A 20534-nucleotide genomic window follows, 5' to 3' on the forward strand; every position below is an offset into this window, starting at 1 on the left:
CCCAAGTGGGAGCAGTCTGAGCCTGGGTGGGGGGTGGGGGGAAGGGTGGGAGAAGGGCCCCTGAGGGCTTGGGGGCATTTTGCATGCAAAATGCCACCCCTGGCAACACAAGCCTCCCCCAGCTGTCAGTGGTAGAGATTAGAGCACCTACTTGGGGAGGCCATGAAATGGCCCCCCCAAGTGGGAGCAGGCTGAGCCTTGGTGGGGGGTGGGAGGAGGGGTGGGAGAAGGGCCCCTGAGGGTGAGGGGGCATTTTGCATGCAAAATGCCACCCCTGGCAAAGGAAGCCTGCTTCTTCATTTTTTCCCCATAGGAAATAATGAAGAAGATTAGCAGCAGCATGCTAACAATATGCTGCTCCTTCGCTTTCTTATGGGAGGATGGGGGGACCTGCTTTGGGGGGCCATAACATGGCCCCCCAAAGTCCAATCTGTCTGAAACTTGGGTGGTTGTTAGAGAAGGGTTAGAGGAAGGTCCCCACCAATTTTGGGCTTATTCGGTGGGAAAATGCCTCCCCCAGACGTCCGGGAAGACGGAGGCATTTTCCCATTGAAAAGCCGAAAGAAAGCCGAAAGAATCCCGAAACGTTTCGGCTTTTTTCTTTCGGCTACCCGAAACGTTTCGGCATTCCCCGAAACGTTTCGGCATTCCCCGAAAGAAGCCGAAACACTTTTATTTCGGCATTCTTTCGGCATTCTGAATGCCGAAACGCACATCCCTAATAAACACATTCAAAAAATGTTGGTACTACGGACAAGTGTGGGGTTACACAGTGCCTTCTGTCAAGTGCTATAACTCTAGTCCCTTTATTCATCCCCTTGCACCATTTTTTGCAATGCTCATTCTCTGTTGGTTTGTTAGCATCCAAGGAGTTCAGTGACATTATGGGCTCATCTTTTCATTTAGACTGACCACGATCACAAATCTTTTTTTAAAAAAAGATGTGCTACCAGTGCAAGGCAGTTCTCATACCTTAGGAAGCAAGGATCTGCTCCATGTGTTTCCTTCTGTATCTTGGGCTTGTTATGGGTACCAGGGCACATTTCACACTCTTTCCTCCTGGGCACAAACATTTCCTTACTATGCTGATCCTCATGTTCTATCATGTTGCAACTTTAATACAGGTTATTTTGTAGTAAACACAGGTGCATGTTATCACACCCTAGAGCAGATGGATACAGAAGTCCTGTAGGTTATTATAGTCTATCAGCACAACCCTATGCAGAGTTACTCCAGTCTACGCCCTTTGAAATCAACAGGCTTAGGCTGGAGTAACTCTACATAACGTTGCTCTGTACATCATCCAGCCTAACACCTTCTCTATCATTAGAAAATGGACTGTATCTATTCTTTCTAGGGTACGATTGACAGCAGAGAAGTAGGGAGGGAACAAAATGGTTTACTGCCTCCCTATACCTTTGTCTGTCTTCCCTCTCCCTGCTCCAAACTTATCCACATCCAATCCCTTCCCCTCTCCACATAGAGTTTTAAATCATGCTTTGCTTCTCAGCTTTCTATCGCATATTCCCAAAGTTCCTTTTTGAAAGGGAAAATGGTCATTTGGGTCTCTAATACATGCTCTTAAGTTTTCATGTGGATAGCAAGGAAGAACATTAATCCCAAACTACAATCCCTTTTTCCTGAATTGTCCAATTTTCCCTATATTGTAGATGGGTGTATGCTATTAAAAATTACTTGGAAGAAGATGCAAAAACCTCTCTCTAAGCCTAAGGAACCGATCATAATGTTTGCAGTTAATCTTTAGTTGCCCCACTTCCAAACCAGGAAGACTTTAACAGGGCTCTTCTAAACCCTCTAACACCCAAAAGAACATGCTTCCTGCAATGTGTTTGTGAGTGTGTATATTTATTTTAAGCATATTTAAAGTGGCATCTTCTGATTTTGTTCTAACAATTTTGTTCTGATAATATTAGTGGCAATCTATAGTTGATATTCTATGCTGAAGAGGCTGCAGTTGTCCTACACATACCAGTTTGTCAGTAGATGACGTAACAAAGGACTTAAGGATGTGTCACATATTGATCTTTCAAAAGCGAAATAGACTCAGCTTAAGATGTCACACACTGAATGATTAAATACAGAGTACTTAAAACCATCATTTTTGACAAACTCTCTGCACATTTTGATGGTTGTTTTGGCTTTTTTAAAAAGAGACATAAGAGGTAAAGAAATGGAGGAAAGGATGTTAATATCCAAATACAGCAACATTCACATCATATTTTCCGGAACCACTGAACAAAACTCAAACAGGTTACTGATAAATATACTGACAACAACAGCGTTTTTTTAAAAAAATCAATACCAAAGCAACATGAAAGACATGAAGAATAAGAACATCGTATGGCTCAGCTGTTTGCGCATTATCTTTTATGTATTAAAAAAACTTAAGGGTGTGGAGAAGGGGAAAAAAGCCTCTACTTGGGAGTTTTTTAAGAAAAAAAAGTATTACAAATAGTTAATAATGAAGGTTAAATATTTACCTAGGAAGCCACACAAGATATAAAATCCAATTTGAAACTAGAGACGTTTAATTAAAGAGCAATAATACTGAGACGGTTTAGTGTGACCAAGTAGAAAAGTGATCTAGAATTTTTTTTTCTTTGTCATGGCAAAACTGCTTATGTATTGAACAGTAATATTAGAATCTATCGTTTCTGTATAACATTTCAGCACCACTGACTTGGACAGTGGCATTCTGAAGGCAAAATTCCCAGAACCATTTCCCTGCTCTGGGCAGTTTGATTGTCATCTAAGCCCCTCAGAAACACAAACAAAACGGCACACATCCTACAGGTCCTATTCCTTCAGGAAGCAGAAACTTTATGACACAAATACCAATAGTTGTTAACGGACTATGAGCCTGGTATCTTTGTCATCCAATATGAAAACTCTCTGGTAAATGAATCAAATCTCAAAGTTAGACAATCCCCATCAGTTTCTTCAACCATCTTCTCTTTGTTTCCCATCTTCCTCTTCTTCTTGGAAAGCCATTTTTAGAGTCATAAATGCCACATATGTTCTGTTAACCTAAAGTTCTCCTGATTGTCTACAAGCTGTTATGGAAGTTTAAATGAATTGCTACTTCCACACAGTCAATTGGCCCATTTAAAATATATCTCAAGCACATGCTATCCCTGATATTTTCCTTGATCACCGGGTTCAATAGTGTGTGGCTGGATTCCTTTGTCCTGATGGTTTCCTTAGAGTGTTCGTGGAAAGGATGGGTTTTGCCTTATAATCCATTCTGCATGAGGATTCACATGGTACAGGTCTAAGAGATATGTGTCTGGGTCCAGGCAATGCTCACCTGTTGAAAGCAAGCACATTTAGAAGAATTATTCCCAAAGCTGAAAGCTGAGCAAGCCACCCTGTGCCTAAGAATGTCTGAATTACTATCAAATGTTTCAACCTCCCAAGAGTGTAAAGGCTGAACAAAAATACGTTACTGTGGTATGAAGGAGAAGAAGAAACAAAGAGGATCGATATGAACGATTTCAATTACAGTCCTCTGCACTCTTCACATCTTGCCCTACACCACAGTTATTTGCCTGGGCAGCTGTTGGAAGACAGTAAGATGCCGGCAGCCTCCTGAAGTTCTGGAAGGACTTGTGAACTGCTAGGAATGGGTGTGAGGAATACTTCCCAAGCACGCTTTCTCAGGGCCAAAACAGGTGCAACGAAGCTCACAGACCTCTATTAGGTTGTACAAAGTATAGCCACAATTCAGATCAGGGCCATCCAGGAAGGGAAGAGCATCCCCCAGTGCTCCAGTGGCACCTCGTGATCCAAATGCTCTACCGCTCAACCACAGTTCTTGATTACATTAACCCTTCAATCCTGTTTGCTCTCACTAGTTGAAAACTACTATTAGTAGTAGTTTTAAATTAAAAAGGCATGTCTTTTTAACCCCTTTTTCTTTTGAGAGGCAAACAGTTTTAGGATGACTAGTTTTGATTAACAAAACCAAGTAGATGTTAAAGAGATAAATCCCTCCTTTCTTCCCATGTGGCCCTGATCTAAATCACAGGTACACACATGCACACACCTTACATTTTACTCATTGATCGAGATCTGTGATGTTGGTCACATCTGTTCTGACCATCAATTATATCATATATTGGATACTTTTGTAGAAAAAAACAGTGAGCACTAGAAGGCTCTTGTTAAAATTAAGGCTCTTGGGGAGAAGTAGTGATGAATAACAGAATACCCACCCAACCACTCTCAATACTGACACCATTTTGAAACAATGCTCCATGGTGTTTAACACATTGTTGGAAGCTCCTGCTCTCCAGCCCAGCTCAGAGATGAGTGTTCATCAAAACAAGTTTTTTAAGAAATGTCAAAGACCAGAAAGTCTAACCCACCTTCACTAATCCCTCCACCTTTATTAAATTCCTTCCCGCTCGTGTGCTGGTTTTAGGGAGAGGGAAGCCACACCATACGGGAGAACATCTATGCATGTGATTACATGGACATGTCTGCTAGCATCTCTGTAGTTAAAATTCCAAGGTTAGGCAATTACTGCTACAGGAATAGTTCTTCCCTTTAACTGGCCCACTGCCCCTTTAACCCACAAGAATATCTCTCCCCAGTTAAAATGCCCGCATTTGAAATCCACATACTTATATTGCCACCAACTTCGTAGAGGAGCAAGTTCATTGACTCCACCGACCCACTACTGCAAAAAGAACACAGTTATAATTGACTCCGTTGCCAAGAGACTTAAGAATTATAGATATCAATCTGAATTTACAGATGGACGTGTCTGTTAGACAGACTCATTCATAAATATGATACATGTCAATAGTGTTCTGGTGAGCACCCTTAAAGGATGATTTGGTAAAATGATCACACACAGAAATAGGAGCTAGGCCTATAGACAACTCTGCTATACAGATCAAAGACATGTATACTACAAATTTATTTTTATTGTATACCAATTTAACAACTGTGGCAAACACAGAGAATCCTAGGAATTTTACTTTGACAAGGCAAGAATCTGAAAATTCTCTTCTAAAGACCCCCTGCCTCAAATTCCTCCCTCCAAGATGCAAGCCCATTTAGCTGAGCCTCAAACTAACTTGTAACATGCACAAATATGCACAGCTGACCCCATCCACCCACACTCTATCTCAAGTGATAAAAGAAAAACTCCTTTCATTTCTGAAATGCCATAGAGGACAAGCGTTTTCTATAGATAGATTACAAACTTGACTGCAGGCCTATTACCAAAGTAATAGACCTGTAATCCAGGCTGCTCCACTGGAGTAAAGATACCCATTTCTCCCCCTTTCTCCACGTTTGGGTCTGAGCACCCACCCTTCCCAAAACTACAGGTCCTGCAATTCTTTGGGGAAAGGGAAATGATTATTAAACTGTTTAGGCATTTGCTGTAAGATATGCCGCTGTTCTCTCAAGTTCTGGGAAATGCCTAAATTTTCAAGAGGAAAACAAAAGCAAAGCAAAGAATCAATATCAGCAGCATTGCAACTCAGCCAGACTATTTCAGGTGATGTTCAACTGCGCCAATGAAAACTGCAGGCCTAAGCAGAGACGGGAGCTGTTAATAGAGTATTTGTGCTAATGCTTGCAAATCCACTGTGACATTCCCAATAGTCTCTTCTTTCTAACCTTCTGCTAGGCAGATTTATACTTATTTACTGAAGAAAAAAACCCACCACCCTTGTGTACAGGTGAACAAATGGATGAAGAAACAGAACCTCTCTTTCTGAAGCAGTCAGTATTCAGGTAATAATTATGAAATGTGACTATAATATCCTTGCTCTTTATTTACTACACTTATATTATACTCTTTCTCCAAAGAGTTCAGAGCTGCTTACATACAGCTTCCAGGCATGTAATATTCCACTGGCTGAACTGGCTTAGCTGCACAGCAGACCCATTATTTGTGTAGCAGTGATAGCTAACTTACATGCAGCACAGTGGCTAGAGTTTCAGACTAGGATTTGGAAGACCCAAGTTCAAACCCCCAATCAGCCATGAAACTCATTGAGGGATCTTATACCAACCGTCCTCTCTTGTCCTAACCTATGTCACAGGGCTGTTGTGAGGAAAAAATGGAGGAGAGGAGAATCACATATGCTGTCCTGAGCTCATCACAAAAAAGTGGGGGGAGGAAGCAAGATAAAATATAAAAACATTAAAAGAGGAAGAGACAAATTCACAGGAGGATGGGTCTATAACCCATAATGAAACCTCCATGTTTAGAAGCAGTGTACCTCTGACCACCAATCGATGGTGGGGGAACAGTCAACAACAGGGCTGACAGATGTTGGAGTGGCCATTATGGGAAATAGGATGATGAACTTTTGGATATTCATGTGTTCTTTGGAATCATCAACATTAAAATTTTTAGCACTGTGAGCTGACTTAAACACAAGGGAAAGATAGGGTATAAATATTTTAATATATAAAGCAAACTTCAGTCACTGCAAAATTGTAATAAAGTTCAAAAACCTGAAAGAAGCCTATAAAACCAGAAGCTGGCATTTCAGACACAGATCTTCCTCTTCTAAGTATTTTTGCACTCTTTAAAGAATGGTAATGTTTTTTCAGGAAAAACAATTCAAGGCAGTCATGCCAACGGGATCATTCCAGCCTCTATTCACTCTCAAGAACAGACCAGTCCCCTGGTTGCTACAGGTAAGGAATTCCTGGACACGTCACTGAGTACATCAACATTTGTGTTCAGCTTGAAAGCAGAACTTTAGGTTTTATCACAAGCTAGATAAATTGCAAGCCAACATTTTCAGGACCCTCTTGCAAAGCCTTAAATATGATGTTTAACAAGTAATAATATTCTTTGAATAAGAAAAAAAACCCTGCAGAAAGTCAGACAATGCTGGGAGAGAATTTAACTCTTTCCCTGAAAAAGTTTTCCATAATCCAAGTGTTCTCTTCTGCCAGCCACTGCTGGTCCTATTAGGGTAAAATTATAGATTGCCTTATAGTGCCTTTATTCTTTCTAAAACTAAGCAAATTGCAATTCAAGAGGAACAGGCTTAAGGTTAGAAGTACACCCTTCCCCTTCTCCTACAACTCTGATCCAAATAAAGGACCTGCATGGCTATTTAACCAGGAAAAAACACACCATAGGTAACTCTTATGCCCTGACCTGGATAGCCCAGGTGAGCCTGATCTCGTCAGATCTCAGAAGCTAAGCTGGGTCAGCCTTGGTTAGTAATTGGATGGGAGACCTCCAACAAAGACCAGGGTTGCAGTGGCAGGCAATGGAAAACCACCTCTGTTAGTCTCTTGCCATAAAACCCCACCAGGAATCGCCATAAATCAGCTATGACTTGAGGGCACCACACACATAGGTAACTCTTACACCCTCCTCTGGCCACACGTACTGCTTATTGCTATCTAACCTGCTAGTTAAGATCATCTTTCCAAGCCGTGTTCTCTCTGCCCCACCTACAGAGAGGAGGTAGATGAGGACAATAGCTAGGTTTTTTTCAACACCTTGCCTTTGGAATACCCTTCCCCTTGATGCTGGTCTGGCAACAGTCTTCTAGGCTAAAACATTTCTTTGTACTCACACGTAATTGAGGGGTTTGATGTTTAAAGCTGTTTTTATAGTCTGCTTCTAGACTACAGTATGTTTTATGAATATCATTAAGGCAGCTGAATAATGTTTCATTATCAATAAATGTTTATGTTCCTGTTTTTATTATTTTATTGTTTTTACTTTGTAAGCTGCCTTGAGCAAGTCTCTGAGATGTGGCACATGAATTTCCTAAGTAACAAACCACATATAGCACAAGATTTTTTTTAAAACCTTCAGACTGAATTTGGTTAAAATTAAACAGCTTTGGGGGAGGGGGAGTTTCTTTTTTTGGAAAACAGATTCTTCAGCCAGATAAGGAGGAATTTCTGTTCGTTGCAGCTGACAGGGTTCACAGAGGCAATACTCAGAGACTGATTTGAGTCCACCAGCACCTTAAAGATCAATAAGATTTCTAGATTATAAACTTTCGAGAGTCAAAGCTTATACACTGGAAATATTGTTTGTCTTTAAGGTGCTACTGGACTTGAATCTTGCTCTCCTACTGCAGACCAGCATGGGTACCCACTTGAAACTATTCAAAGACATAGCTAAGGGCATAACTTTATGGAAAAGTGACACAGAAGTGTTCCAAATAAACAAACAATACAGTAGTGCTTTTACTGAGGGCCAATAAATGGCATATCTACAGTACAAACCTATACTGGGCTGTTTCCACACAGCTTACCTATTGCCGGGATGCAGCGTGATCTCGTGCAATAACAACGTCTTCCTGGAGCGATTTCGCGTGCGAAGACGTTGTATCCCGACAAAAGGTAAGCCGTGTGGAAACGGCACTGGTTCCTTAACTGTTTAAACACTATGGCTCCTGGTTGTTGTGGGTTTTCCGGGCTGTATTGCTGTGGTCTTGGCATTGTAGTTCCTATGGCTCCTCTTAAAGTTTCCCAGGAACTGCAGTTTGGTGAGGATGCTGACTTTTTTTTAAGTAATCCATAGATCCACCTCCTGCAACACCAGCTCCCAGTTTTCAGTCAACATAGCTCTCTTCATACTGCAGTAGCAGAAACCAGCACACAAAGCCAAGCTAGATTTTCTTATAAGCTTAGGAGGAGGACTTTTACCATTTGATGAGGTTAACAGTGTTGACAATATTCCAGCCATTCTGACAGAGGTGCTTCTGGAACTGCCTCAGAACATCAGCAGCTTTGGTGCCATTGTTTAGGTGAACCTCCAGAGACTCCTTCAGGAACAGGGAAGCTTGGATTTTCACTATTTTGGACGGCTGAAAAATGAAGGTGTTGTGAGGGAAAGACACACATGCTAGTAAGGAAGTAATGATGAGCACGCACAAATATACTACCATGTGGGGAAAAATGGGTGCTCCACTCTAAAATACTCTCATCCCTGGGTATCCACTATGTGCACACGTCTTCCTCAGATTTGACACAACAGATACAAAGTAATGATGATTAATATCAAATGATTCCTCTTTCATCATCATAAAGCCAGACATATGTTTGTCCAGGACTAGAATAGAGAAAGATAAGCAGGGGTGCCCCCTAGTGTTTACATATGAAAAATTTCCTTTGTTGCAAGCAAAGGTTTCAGTGTTGACATGAAACTTACCTAGTTTTAAGGGGGATGTGGGAAATATATAGATGCATTTCAGGCACTTCAAACAGAAGAGAGAAAAGATAGCTAACTGGTCCAGGTCACCGTGAGCAAAGAACCGGAAGATTGTGGGGCCCTGGACTTTTAAAAGTACCAAGGAAAGGAAAACGCTGGATTTGTGAAGACAAAAAAGGAGAAAGACTGCCTCACTGCTGTTCGTTTCAGTATTAGCTTATGCATGGATATGTACAGTTCCCTCTACTGCACTAATAGAGGAAAGAACAAAGAACAGGTCGGCCATTCCTTGCTTGGTCTAATTGCACAATTCTGAAAAATATGGAGGCAGGAGACCATAAGGAGGAACTTACTCACACAGCCAGTAGCTGTACTTGTCTCTTACACAGGCCTCCCTCACAGCTGCATCACCTTGCATGCTATTACAACTGGTCTATTGCAACACACCATTGGCTACTGAGTAAACATAGTCACACTTACCTGTAAGTGATGTTCATCAAGTGGTCACCAGTGCAGTCCCACATGGGTACTGTACATGGGCAGGCTGGCCACAGGAGAGGTTTCTAGAGCCCTAAAGAAAGCTTGAGGCACTTCTGGACCCCAACGTAGGCCTCAATTTTCCTGTCCTTTTTCCAGCACAAGGGGAGAGGGGGAACATCTTCCCTCAGTCCTCTCTTTGCTGCCGCAGAAGACCTCAGCATAAGGATCAAGATAACCCAAAAGGGAAGCTCACAGATGGAGAGAAGGGAGGGATGTATGACTGTATTGATGACTACTTGATGAACATCAGTTATACTGGGAAAAGGGTGTAAAGTCAAGGCATGTAATGGAGTTGGGGAGCACTTCAAGCTTTCCTTACAGCTCTAGAAGCTACTCCAACAGCAGGCCCAGCACATGCAAAGTACCCATGGTGGGACTGCAATGTGACCACAACAATGAACCTGAATTTGTTTGCTGCACCTTTGCTTTTCTGTCTCTCTTCCTTTAATAGGACAGGCATATTATATTGCAGGTGTTATTTTAAATTGTAAACCCACCTTGAATGCAATGGCAGAAAGTCAGTACCATAAACATATCAAACAAATAAAACATTTTGACCTGTATATGAGCCCTTAGATTTAACAGGATAGTGCTGTGACGAATCTAAACAGAGGGCTGAATCCACCATGGCATTTCAGCTGATGGAAGGATTTCCCCCAGTGGAGTATAACTTTCTTGCCTCCCAGTGCAGCTGCAGCACCCCTGCCCTCCTGGAGCACCACTGCTGGGGAGGGGAATGGTACCCTGCTGACAGAAATCCATCTGTCCATGGAAGTGCTCAGAGGGATCCAAACCACAGTACGGAGATCAAAGGGTTGTGCGCCCATTACATAAAACCCACAACATGGATTTCTTCTAGAACATGAAGCAGCAACAGAACACAGATTAATACTGCAAAAGTGTTGAAATTACTTCATGGCACAGGCAACAATTTAGTTACGCTGAAATTTCAGGATCCACAACTACAGCTATAAATATAAATCTGTGAAATTAAATATGTACTGAGAGCTCAAAGTGCTTCACATTACCTCAGAACTCCTTACAACACTCCTGTAAGATAGTAAAGAGTCCAGTAGCACCTTTAAGACTAACCAACTTTATTGTAGCATAAGCTTTCAAGAATCACAATTCTCTTCATCAGATGCTTTCGAGAACCACAGCTCTCTTCATCAGATGCCATGCATCTGACGAAGGGAGCTGTGGTTCTCGAAAGCTTATGCTACAATAAAGTTGGTTAGTCTTAAAGGTGCTACTGGACTCTTTACTATTTTGCAACTACAGACTAACACGGCTAACTCCTCTGGTCCTGTAAGATAGATACTCATCTTAAAGAGATACTCATCTTAAAGAGAGGTGACAGAAACAGAAAATTGCCTAAGGTCAGCCAGTGAATTCCTGGCCAAGCAAAGATTTCAAATCGGAATGCTTAGCTTGTAGGTCCTGAAAGTCACTTCAGACACACACCACTAGAATGGTTAAGAAATTTGCCTCACTAACTCTCATAATCAGTAAGTTAGCTCATTCCTTTATTTTCTGAGTGTGTGAGGGCAGTGGTGTGAGGGTTTCTCCAAGAGGATGAGACTCTTTGGTAGACCCATGGTAGACAGAGGAGAAATCTTTGACTCCCAGTTCATGTCCAACCAATCATGTAAGTCACCAACATTTGCATGTGAAATCCTGAACATGTGCAGGTTTAGCAGGTGGCTACTATGAACTGAAGTGATTAAGGGAGCGGCCATGGCCAACTTCAGTCCTGCCCTTTATTCAGGCAGGAATGTGATGGGAGATGCAGGATCTTACTCACTTCAGCATGGTTCTTTTCTGCCTTTTCCTTGTCTGTGTGAATCTTCCTCAACAGGTTTTTGATCCTCCTGTCGTAGAATTGGTACTTTCTGCTACTGCTCTCATTCAGTTTTCGCACCTGAGTGACCAAGAAAGAGGCTACCTAAAAGGAATGACAAAATACAAGAACTGAGAGGCAACGCAGGCTGGCGTATGCTGCAACACTCTCAAGAGAACTGAACTGCAAAACTATTTTGAAACTCTCCAATGAAGATTGGGGGTGTGTAACAGAAGACATCCCTATCACGGAGTAAAAGCAGCAGCCTGATCATGAACAGAGAGGGACAGTTCCATTGGCAATCCAGTGATTTTCTTCTTGCTAAGCTTACCGTTTCAATCCATCTCTACCGTAGCAACACATCCCTGTGGGTTTGCTGCCTTTACTACATTTAAGATCCTCGATCTTTAATTTTAAGGCACTTCCTATTGGCTTCATCCTCCCTTCTAAGGCTCCTCCAAGACTGGGCTCCTTTTTGTCCTCCTCCTCCCTTCCCCTCTTCCCTTTCGCGCTATTTCATCAAAACCCTTTGTGTGTGTGTGTGTGTTCTGTTCAATTAACTTAATGTCTAAACCCACCGGCTACAAGACTGAACCAGGAATCAAAACTCCATTAGAGGGATTGTGGGTTTTTTTGTTTCTAGACTTCTGCCAGCTAGCATTATCCACTGAATATCTGCAATACTCTGCCAACTTCTAGTTCTTTACAGGTTTTTAGCATTTTCACATTTAGCTTTTTGTGGGTATTGCTAATGGAAGACATTAAAGGTGAAGGGCTGCCATTTTAAAAATGAAAGGTCCCTTTTAACCAGTAACTTTTCTTCTGTTTACAGATGCAAGAAACTCAAATGCCAAATTTCAGAGACTTACAGTCCAGAGCAAATCTTGATAGTGGATCATCATCCGCACAATATCTGCTGCCCCTTCCGCCAGCTGTTTTTCCTTCCCCTCTGGGATCTTGTTCGGCAGCCCCTTGTGCATGAACAAGTTTGGAGCAATGACCGTGGAAACATTCCAAAGAGACATCTTGTTCTTTTTCTCTCTGGAAACCACTTGCCTCAGGAACTCCAACAGAGCCTGAAAAGGGGGGAAAGAGATCTTCCTGGTCAAATTACCAGTACCAAACCCTAGTCAACTTGAGCTTAAAAATGCAGAAAGTCTGACAATGTCTTTTCCCCTGGAATATTTGCATCTGCAAGAGATTCATGTGTACTGTTTGGTATTACCAGCTCTTTTAAGATAGCAGAACGCTTTGCACGTTAAAAGTGTTCTCATGCCAGGGCACTGCAACTCCTTAACACAGATCCCAAGGCTGTGGGGAATTTGTCAGTCTGACCACACCATTCACACAGGCAAGTCCTTACTCTACAGCCGTGGCAGTGGTGCAAGGCCAATGGTGAATGACCAATGGCCATTTTAATCTAAACAAATGGTATTGATAATGAGCTCAAAGCTGGGCCTGTGTAATTACCCAGTCTAATTCAAAGTCCCTCAAACTTATATTGTTGCTGCAAGTTTGAGCACAGTGCAGCAAAAAGCCAACATCTCTCTGCTCTACTGCATTATAAAATACCTTCCAGGCATTTCTTGCATAGCCTGTATTTTAATATACCATGCTGGCTCCAAGCCTACTTCTTTGCCTTCCTATACTAACCTGATTTCGAATCCACCTGTATTTCCTTTCCTTGGGTGATGACTGCTCAAAACCTGACATATAAGTCAGAGCATCCATTTCCCATTCCCGTGTTGGCATTTCTGATTTGGTTTGCAGGCTCCGGCCTAGTGGACTTCAAGTCATGGGTCACAGATAACCCTTAAGTGGGTCACAGATAACCACTTGCTGGGTTGCAAGCTGCTATGGAAGCACTGGTTATTTTGCAATTTTTTTGGACAGACCTGCTGCATGTGGGTAGAGACAGTAATAGTGCCATGCCTCATGCTTCACTTTGCACACAGCTGAGAGAAGCAGCAAGATGGTGAGACCAGGTCATTTGGTAGTACAGAGGTTTCATTTTAACACAGAAAGATGCGAAGACTACCCTTCCCCTTTGCCCAGTGAACACTTTCCCTTGACTTCTTTTCTTTTCACTGCCTAGCTCACCAATTGGACCTATACTGTTGGCAAAGGGGGAGAATGCTCTGCTGCTTGGGGAATAAGCTATGTTTAGTCTGGTTTTTATTGTGTTTTAATGTTTGTTTTGACATAGTCCTTGAGTCCTGGGATGCCTGAGAGAATGAAGGGTATATATAAATATTTTACATAAATAACACTCTACACATGTGTGGAAGTTATGCTTTGCCTTCATTCCCCCGCCCCCCCAACCAGGTATATCCCAACCATGCTCAGCCCTCATCCATTGGTTCATATGTGCCCATAAGGTGCAGAGTTCCTCCCATTCCACCAGTGAGGTCATAACTCAGACTCCTTCTTTTCCATGTGACTTCCTGTCACATGCTTGCAATCAGTCAGTTGCATGCTGTCATCTGGGGATTAAGGGTGGTTCCCAGGTCTGAGAAGGCTAAAGATCAATGCATGCACACATACGTTCTGCTATTGAGTCTTGGCAGCTTTCCTAATTTATAGACACAGAATTTGCTTGAGTCATGTCTACCCAAATAGATACAAGGACAAAGGATTATGTAGGAGGTGGCTGCTTATTACCTTCAGGGTGTTTCGGTTGGGCTCTGGCAAAATCAGAATGAGCAGATTTAAAGCTTGCAACCTCTGTTTCAAGTCTGGGATATCTGTAGTGAAGGGAAGAATCCAAATTATACATCAACATGATTTTTGCTCCTACAGACAGTGAAACTTTCCAGAGCCACATTAGGGAATTCGAAGGAAAATATACAAAATACAAGATTTAATTTTAGACTACTGAATTTTCTGGGCAACATGAAAGAGATGAAGTTATGCTATCCAAAGTCCAATGGGATTTTCCATGCCTAAATACATCTCCATGGACATAAAACATCTGCCAATTTTAAGGCAATACCCCAACAACAATGCTAGTTCCAGGATTTGGGGGATCACAGTACCCTCAGTTCTGGCACCCTTAGCTAGATAAGGCAGGACAGGCCAACTGAGAATTCTCACATGCCACCTTTGATCTTCCTGGATTGCTCTACACAAAGTGAGAATGGCAACTCCGGTAGGGTGGAGTCTTTGCCGATCTGGGTAACTTTGGAACCTTTCCTAAAACAACCAAAGAGCACTATGCAAGGAAGAAAGCTGCTGCATCTCACATTTACTTCCTATAAGATTAATCCTCTGTAAGCACAGTTGGCCAACTTTCAACCATACCACATTTATTTGACACATGAAGTTGCCTTATTCTGAATCAGACCACTAGTCCATCAAGGTCAGTATTGTCTACTCAAACTAGCAGCGACTCTACAGGGTCTCAGACAGAAGTCTTTCACATCACCTCCTACCTCTTCCTTTTAACTAGAGATGACAGGGATTGAACCTGGGACCTTCTGCAAGCCGAGCAGATGCTCTACCACTGAACCTCTTCCAATTTTGCAACTGCTGCACAGGAAGAAATCTATGTGGTGCAGAAATCTTACATTGACTGAGTTATAAGAAAGCACAAATGCTTACTTAAAATTCACATAGCTTCCGTGCGGCATTGAATAGTTAGGAACCCACTTTTGGTAAATCCAACGAATTGTGGAGATTCCAGTAAAAAAACCCAAAGAGTGCAGATTCAGGAAGGAGAACCCTATAAGGAACAGGCAGAATATTTTGCCCAGGTAATAGAGAATGCAAACTCCTGCCACTGTACAAACAATTGTGATTATTTGAACACAGAAATGTGCATGGACAGCACCATACACAAAAGTCTACTTAAAAGGGAGCACCAACTACATCTCTCTCTTGCTTTTTCTCAGTAGAGCTGATGGTGGAGAAATCAGATTAGGCTCAGAAATAATGATTTGCACAACACCATTTAAGTTCTCCTTCAAGGACAGGGGTATCCCCTTTTCAACCACTACACCACACTGACCCTCAAATAAGAGTCACAAGGCTCTAGTGCTCAAGATAACACAGGCCATTCTCTGTGGCCAAGAGCTTACTTTGCACAGCTGCAAAGGCAGGCAAGTATTCTGCTGTCAGTAGAGGAGTTGGGAGTTCCCGGATGAACCTTTTCAGCAAGCCAGACACGTCATTCTGGTGGACCTCATCCCATTGGAAAAAGCCAGAATAGAAGCTGCTTTCTAGCTTTTGTTCCAGACTCTAAAGAAAAAATAAAGGGGAGAGTGAAAAATAAATGACTTCCTGAGAAGATGGCAGAGTTGGCATATTTTTTTTGAAAAAAATAAAGCACTAGTGAAAGAAAAAAACTCAAAAAGACAGACACACAACAAAAGGAGGGGTCCTCTCTGCTTGCAGCCACCCTCCTTTACGCTTTATCTAGGGCCAAAATGCTTTTGAAGCAACTCTTCCTATGTACTGGAACTTTTATTGCACTTTTATTTTGAGAAAATAAAACTGTACCTTAATACGGGTCTGTGATCCTGAGACTCGCAGGATTCCTTCTGTGTCCAGCCCTCTCTTTTCCAAACAGGACAGCAACTAGGAAGCAAAATTGAATCCACTCTCAAAAGAAAGGCTCTGCAGTAAAATCCACAGTAAAGAATCATTCTGACCGCGACAACCATAGGGAGTTCGGAAATTAACTTACTGCTTGCAGAATCAATGGAACTTTGGTATTTGGGAGACGCTTTTGATCATTTTCTAGCAAAGTGCCAAGTGGAACCCCAAAGAGCTTGTTCTCTGCAATGAAGTATATGTCAGTCATTACAAATTTTCATCAATCAAAATTAATCTCAAATAAGTGATCTGCAGTATGATAAAAAGCAAAGCATCAAATCATCATTAGGGTGAATTGGCATGACCATTTTATTGCAGCAAAAGTTAAAACAAAAACTCTCTCATTGGAGATTCTCAAATTGTGCTCATCTGAAGTTCCGATCACACACCCCACAGTGTGTGCCATTCTACCGGTTCTTCCAAAAAGTAGTTTCCCCAAAAAGATAGCAAGCGTATGGCCTGAGAGAATCCTCTGCTGCTACTGCATCCAGGTAGGAGGGGCTCAGTGTTTTGGAAGCAGAAAATCCCAGGTTCAATTCCTGACATCTTCAACTAAAAGTAACAGGCAGTAGACCCTGGAGAACACCTGCCACTCAAATAAGCAAATGCTCCCCTGATAGACACATGATCTGACTCAGCAGAAGGCAGCTGGATTTCTGCCAGCTGGAATGGGCACATCTACACTTTAAGAAAAGACTGCAGCCTAAAGAAGATTTACTTTCAAATCTGAAAGTCTACCAATTTTCCTTCTTGCTAGTTTAATCAATGACAAGAATCACTTGGTGCCAAGAATCCAACTAAAAGGAGGGGAAGTGGGGTTACCTGTGGCCTTCCGTTTTACCGCCTTGTTTCTCTTCAGCTCTACGCCTAGGACATCACAAAGCGCAGTTAGCTCAATGAGTGCTAATGTGGGGATCTTCTTCATATCCTGCGGTGATAAATCTCCTATTCTGGTCACTCCCAGCCTGCCCTTGGGGATCTTAAATTTCTAACCCAAAAGAAGGAAAGAAGAGTTCAGCATGACCCTTTAAAATTAGCATTGATAACATTCTCGTTTCGGTGTGAATTCAGACATTTCAAGAAGGGGTAAGATGTCTTACAGGTAAAGAACTCTCATCCTTGATCCGTCTGGATTCCCTTGGGAATGAGCCTTTGAGCAGGATGGCTGCTTGCTCTGAATAAGCAATTTCGGTGTTGAATATCTCTTCTTTTCCAGAGCCCCTCAATGGAGATGGGAAGTCTGGGACTCCCGTTGCATCAGCTAAAACAAAGTTGTTTAGAAAAAGAAGAAAAACACAAATCATGTGATATAAAGTTGTATATGCAACAAAAATCAATCTGAATACATTATCAACAGCTGAAAGATACCACCACTCTTATGCTCAGTTTAGGGGGCTGCCTTTCCCCCCAAGGGATTACTGCCCAGTTCAATCAATTTTGAGAGCCTGTGCCGTTGTAACCCGCTACCACATTTTATTTATATACACCCAGAGGCCATCTAGCTTGCTCGCATGGGACACAATTATTGCAATTTCTTTCACATATGCACCAAGTATTTTGGAAGGAAGAGCTACTCTACATGGGGCCCCAAACTGCTTTCCAAAGAATATATTCCCTCTCTCTAACCACAGGACAGTCTTCTCCTTACATTTCTGATTGTTGTTGGATGACGCAGACCTATGTTGCAATCGATCAATTTCTGAGCCCAGCTCTGGTTCAGTCTCCTAGACGGGGACAGAGAACACAAACAAAATCATATGCCGAGGAATCTATACAGTAGGACAGATGAACTACAACCTAAGCCATGATGACAATGAATCAAGAAGCCCTACCATTTGTAAAGGAGGGAAAAAAGCCCTGAAAAGACAAAGTTCTTTATTATGCATAAATCACTCTGGTTAAACACATTGCCTTTTAAGATTGCATTGGGTAATACAAGCGTTCTGCATGTATATACATGAAGCTGCCTTATGCTGAGTCAGATCATTGGTCTATCAAGGCCAGTATTGTCTACTGTGACTAGCAGTGGCTCTCCAGGGTCTCAGGTGGAGGTTTTTCAAAACAGCCACTCCCTGATCCCTTTAATTCAAGAACCCGGGGGTTAAATCTGGGACCTTCTGCATACAAAACAGACACTCTACTCCTGAGCCACCGCCTCTCACCATGATGCTAGTTCTGTCAATGACAGCTCATTCACACATGCAAGTACACCACCAGACTGCAAAAATCAAGCAATGCCTTGTGCATATATGAACAAGTCTTTAAAGCTGCAATCCTAAGAATGCTTTCCTAGGAGTAAGCCCCACTGAATAAATAGGATTTCTGAGTAGACTTGCTTAAGATTGAAAAAACTTATTCTCTGGGAGAATCAAGGTGCATCTACACTAAACTTCTTGCCACTTCATTGTTTTGCAGGCGACTGTCCTAGATAATCAATACCCTTTAAACTGCTGCAGCTCACACAGTGGTTTTACACGGGCAAACTCAGCACAACCCACAACTTTGTTTCTACTGAACACCTGCTTTGGGGAGAGGGCAATTGTATCCCTCACCTTCAAAACTGCTTCTGGCAGCCAGTTACAGCGATTGTCAGACAGAGGTTAACAATTCAGGCAAACAGCTAGACTCGTTTTTTATGGCAACTCAGTATCCAGGTACAATTTCACATGAAAAAGGGGACTAAGAAATCCAGCCTCCTGAAAGGTTCACCTGCCAACTTGGAACCCCCCCAATTCAATGTAGAGTTGCCCAATGCTAACAGAAAGGCACCCTGCACATATCTGGGCAATTCCCGCCTATTAGTAATAGTAGGGATATAGCCCAAGAACTCAGAACAAGATTTTTTGCTAAATTCTGGTTCAGATGCAATTCTGAGCTGAATTCGACACAGCAGAGCAGCCACGTTTGTTTATTCACCATTCATGTCTCAAAACATGAGAGGGGAGGCTCTACTCTTTACAACAAAACATGCATGGGAGCTGAGCACGCCCCTGCTTCACCTCCCCATGTGCACTCAAATACTTTTCTGGCCAGTCTGTTTCATTTCTGATATTAAAGACTAGCCAAGCGTGGGCAAAGGTTTGCTCCACCCATACAACTTGGCCCTTTCCATGTGAAAGGCAGAGCTCCACTTTGGATAGGAAAGCAACAGACACATGAACAATAAACCAGCTTGGCTGGCTTTCTGCTGCAAGGTTAACCTAGCTTCCAGAGTGAAAAGCAACCAGGGCCAAGTCAACAGAAGTGAAGCAGAATCATCCGACTCTGAGACGTCCCAGCAACTCAGCAGGCATGGACTGTTGCACACCGGGCATGCCACACAATGCTAAAGTACTGCAGGCTTTCAAAAAAAACTTTGTAGAATCACTGAGCAATCAGGGTGTGTGCAAGGGTAGAAAAGGCTAAGCTAGACCATCAGGTTGTTCTCAGAGATAAAAATAGACGGTGGAGTGAGAAGGCACTTAAGGGGGGGGTGCAAAACCTTTGAAGAATAAAGTGAAGCCTCTGACAAGGATACTACCATGTTTAACCAAGAAAGAAACACTGCGGTGTTTTTGATGGCCTGTAAGTTACAGATCACAGCTGCAGTCGAATGGACCAGAGCTTGCTTCCGCGCTAATAGGTAACATCATCTGTTCGATCAGCAAAAACAAATTTTAAATAGGTAGTGCTGCAACTACAAGGGCAAATGTTTTTTTAATAAAGCTATTTTGATATAGGTGTGTGAGCAGAAGAGCAAAACACAAGAATTCAAGACAAGCTTTCCTTGCAACACTAAAGCGGCAGCTTTTGTTTTAAGGCGCAAGTTATCTTGCACTTATTTCAGAACTGAGGGTTTGGCACTATGCATATTTAAATAAACTTAACAGCGTAAACTCTTTTGAGACAGCAAAACTGAAACTCCTCATAGGAACATATGAAGCTGCCTTATGCAGAGTCCACCCACTGGCCCATCTTGTACAGCAGTGTCGACTCTGGTGGTGACTCTCCAAGGTCTCAGGCAAGGATCTTTCCCAGCCCTGCTATCACAGATACCCAATGCAAAGTTTGGCCTCAAGTTACTGCCTTCAAGGCCACAAGCTGAAGTCTCTTCTAGTACTGCTAACCAAGACCCAGTGGAGATGTCAGGGATTAAACCTGGGATATTATGCAAAGTATGTGCTTTATTACTGAGTTATGACCTTTCCCTGGCTTTTTTTTTGTCTTCTGCACAGACATGCACACACATCACTTGCATGCAAGAAAGAAGAAGAAAGCACAAGTCTGAATCTGATCGGTATTGTGGTTATTTTGCTGCTCTTACAGTATTTTGCAGAGACAAGATTTAAGTATAAAATTGTGGTATTGTGGTTATTTTGCTGCTCTTACAGTATTTTGCAGAGA

The 20534-nt window shown here is 42.3% G+C and overlaps 1 protein-coding gene across 2 annotated transcripts in view; it reads right to left on the reverse strand.

The window, feature by feature from the left end:
* Nucleotides 1-727: 727 nt before the first annotated feature.
* The window catches only part of ARHGAP40 (Rho GTPase activating protein 40), a 75504-nt gene continuing 55697 nt past the window's right edge, over nucleotides 728-20534 (reverse strand). For both annotated transcript variants that reach the window (XM_054981776.1, XM_054981775.1), the window contains exons 4-15: nucleotides 17800-17875; nucleotides 17252-17412; nucleotides 16974-17139; nucleotides 16243-16334; nucleotides 16056-16133; nucleotides 15635-15794; nucleotides 14220-14302; nucleotides 12428-12634; nucleotides 11523-11663; nucleotides 8674-8834; nucleotides 4647-4702; nucleotides 728-3328 (exon numbers count right to left, since the gene is read on the reverse strand). In XM_054981776.1, the coding sequence (XP_054837751.1) occupies nucleotides 3222-3328; nucleotides 4647-4702; nucleotides 8674-8834; nucleotides 11523-11663; nucleotides 12428-12634; nucleotides 14220-14302; nucleotides 15635-15794; nucleotides 16056-16133; nucleotides 16243-16334; nucleotides 16974-17139; nucleotides 17252-17412; nucleotides 17800-17875 (1488 nt within the window). In that variant the 3' untranslated portion in view covers nucleotides 728-3221. The remainder of the gene's footprint in view (nucleotides 3329-4646; nucleotides 4703-8673; nucleotides 8835-11522; nucleotides 11664-12427; nucleotides 12635-14219; nucleotides 14303-15634; nucleotides 15795-16055; nucleotides 16134-16242; nucleotides 16335-16973; nucleotides 17140-17251; nucleotides 17413-17799; nucleotides 17876-20534) is intronic.

Source organism: Eublepharis macularius, chromosome 5 (assembly GCF_028583425.1).
Source record: "Eublepharis macularius isolate TG4126 chromosome 5, MPM_Emac_v1.0, whole genome shotgun sequence".
Lineage (NCBI taxonomy): Eukaryota > Metazoa > Chordata > Lepidosauria > Squamata > Eublepharidae > Eublepharis > Eublepharis macularius.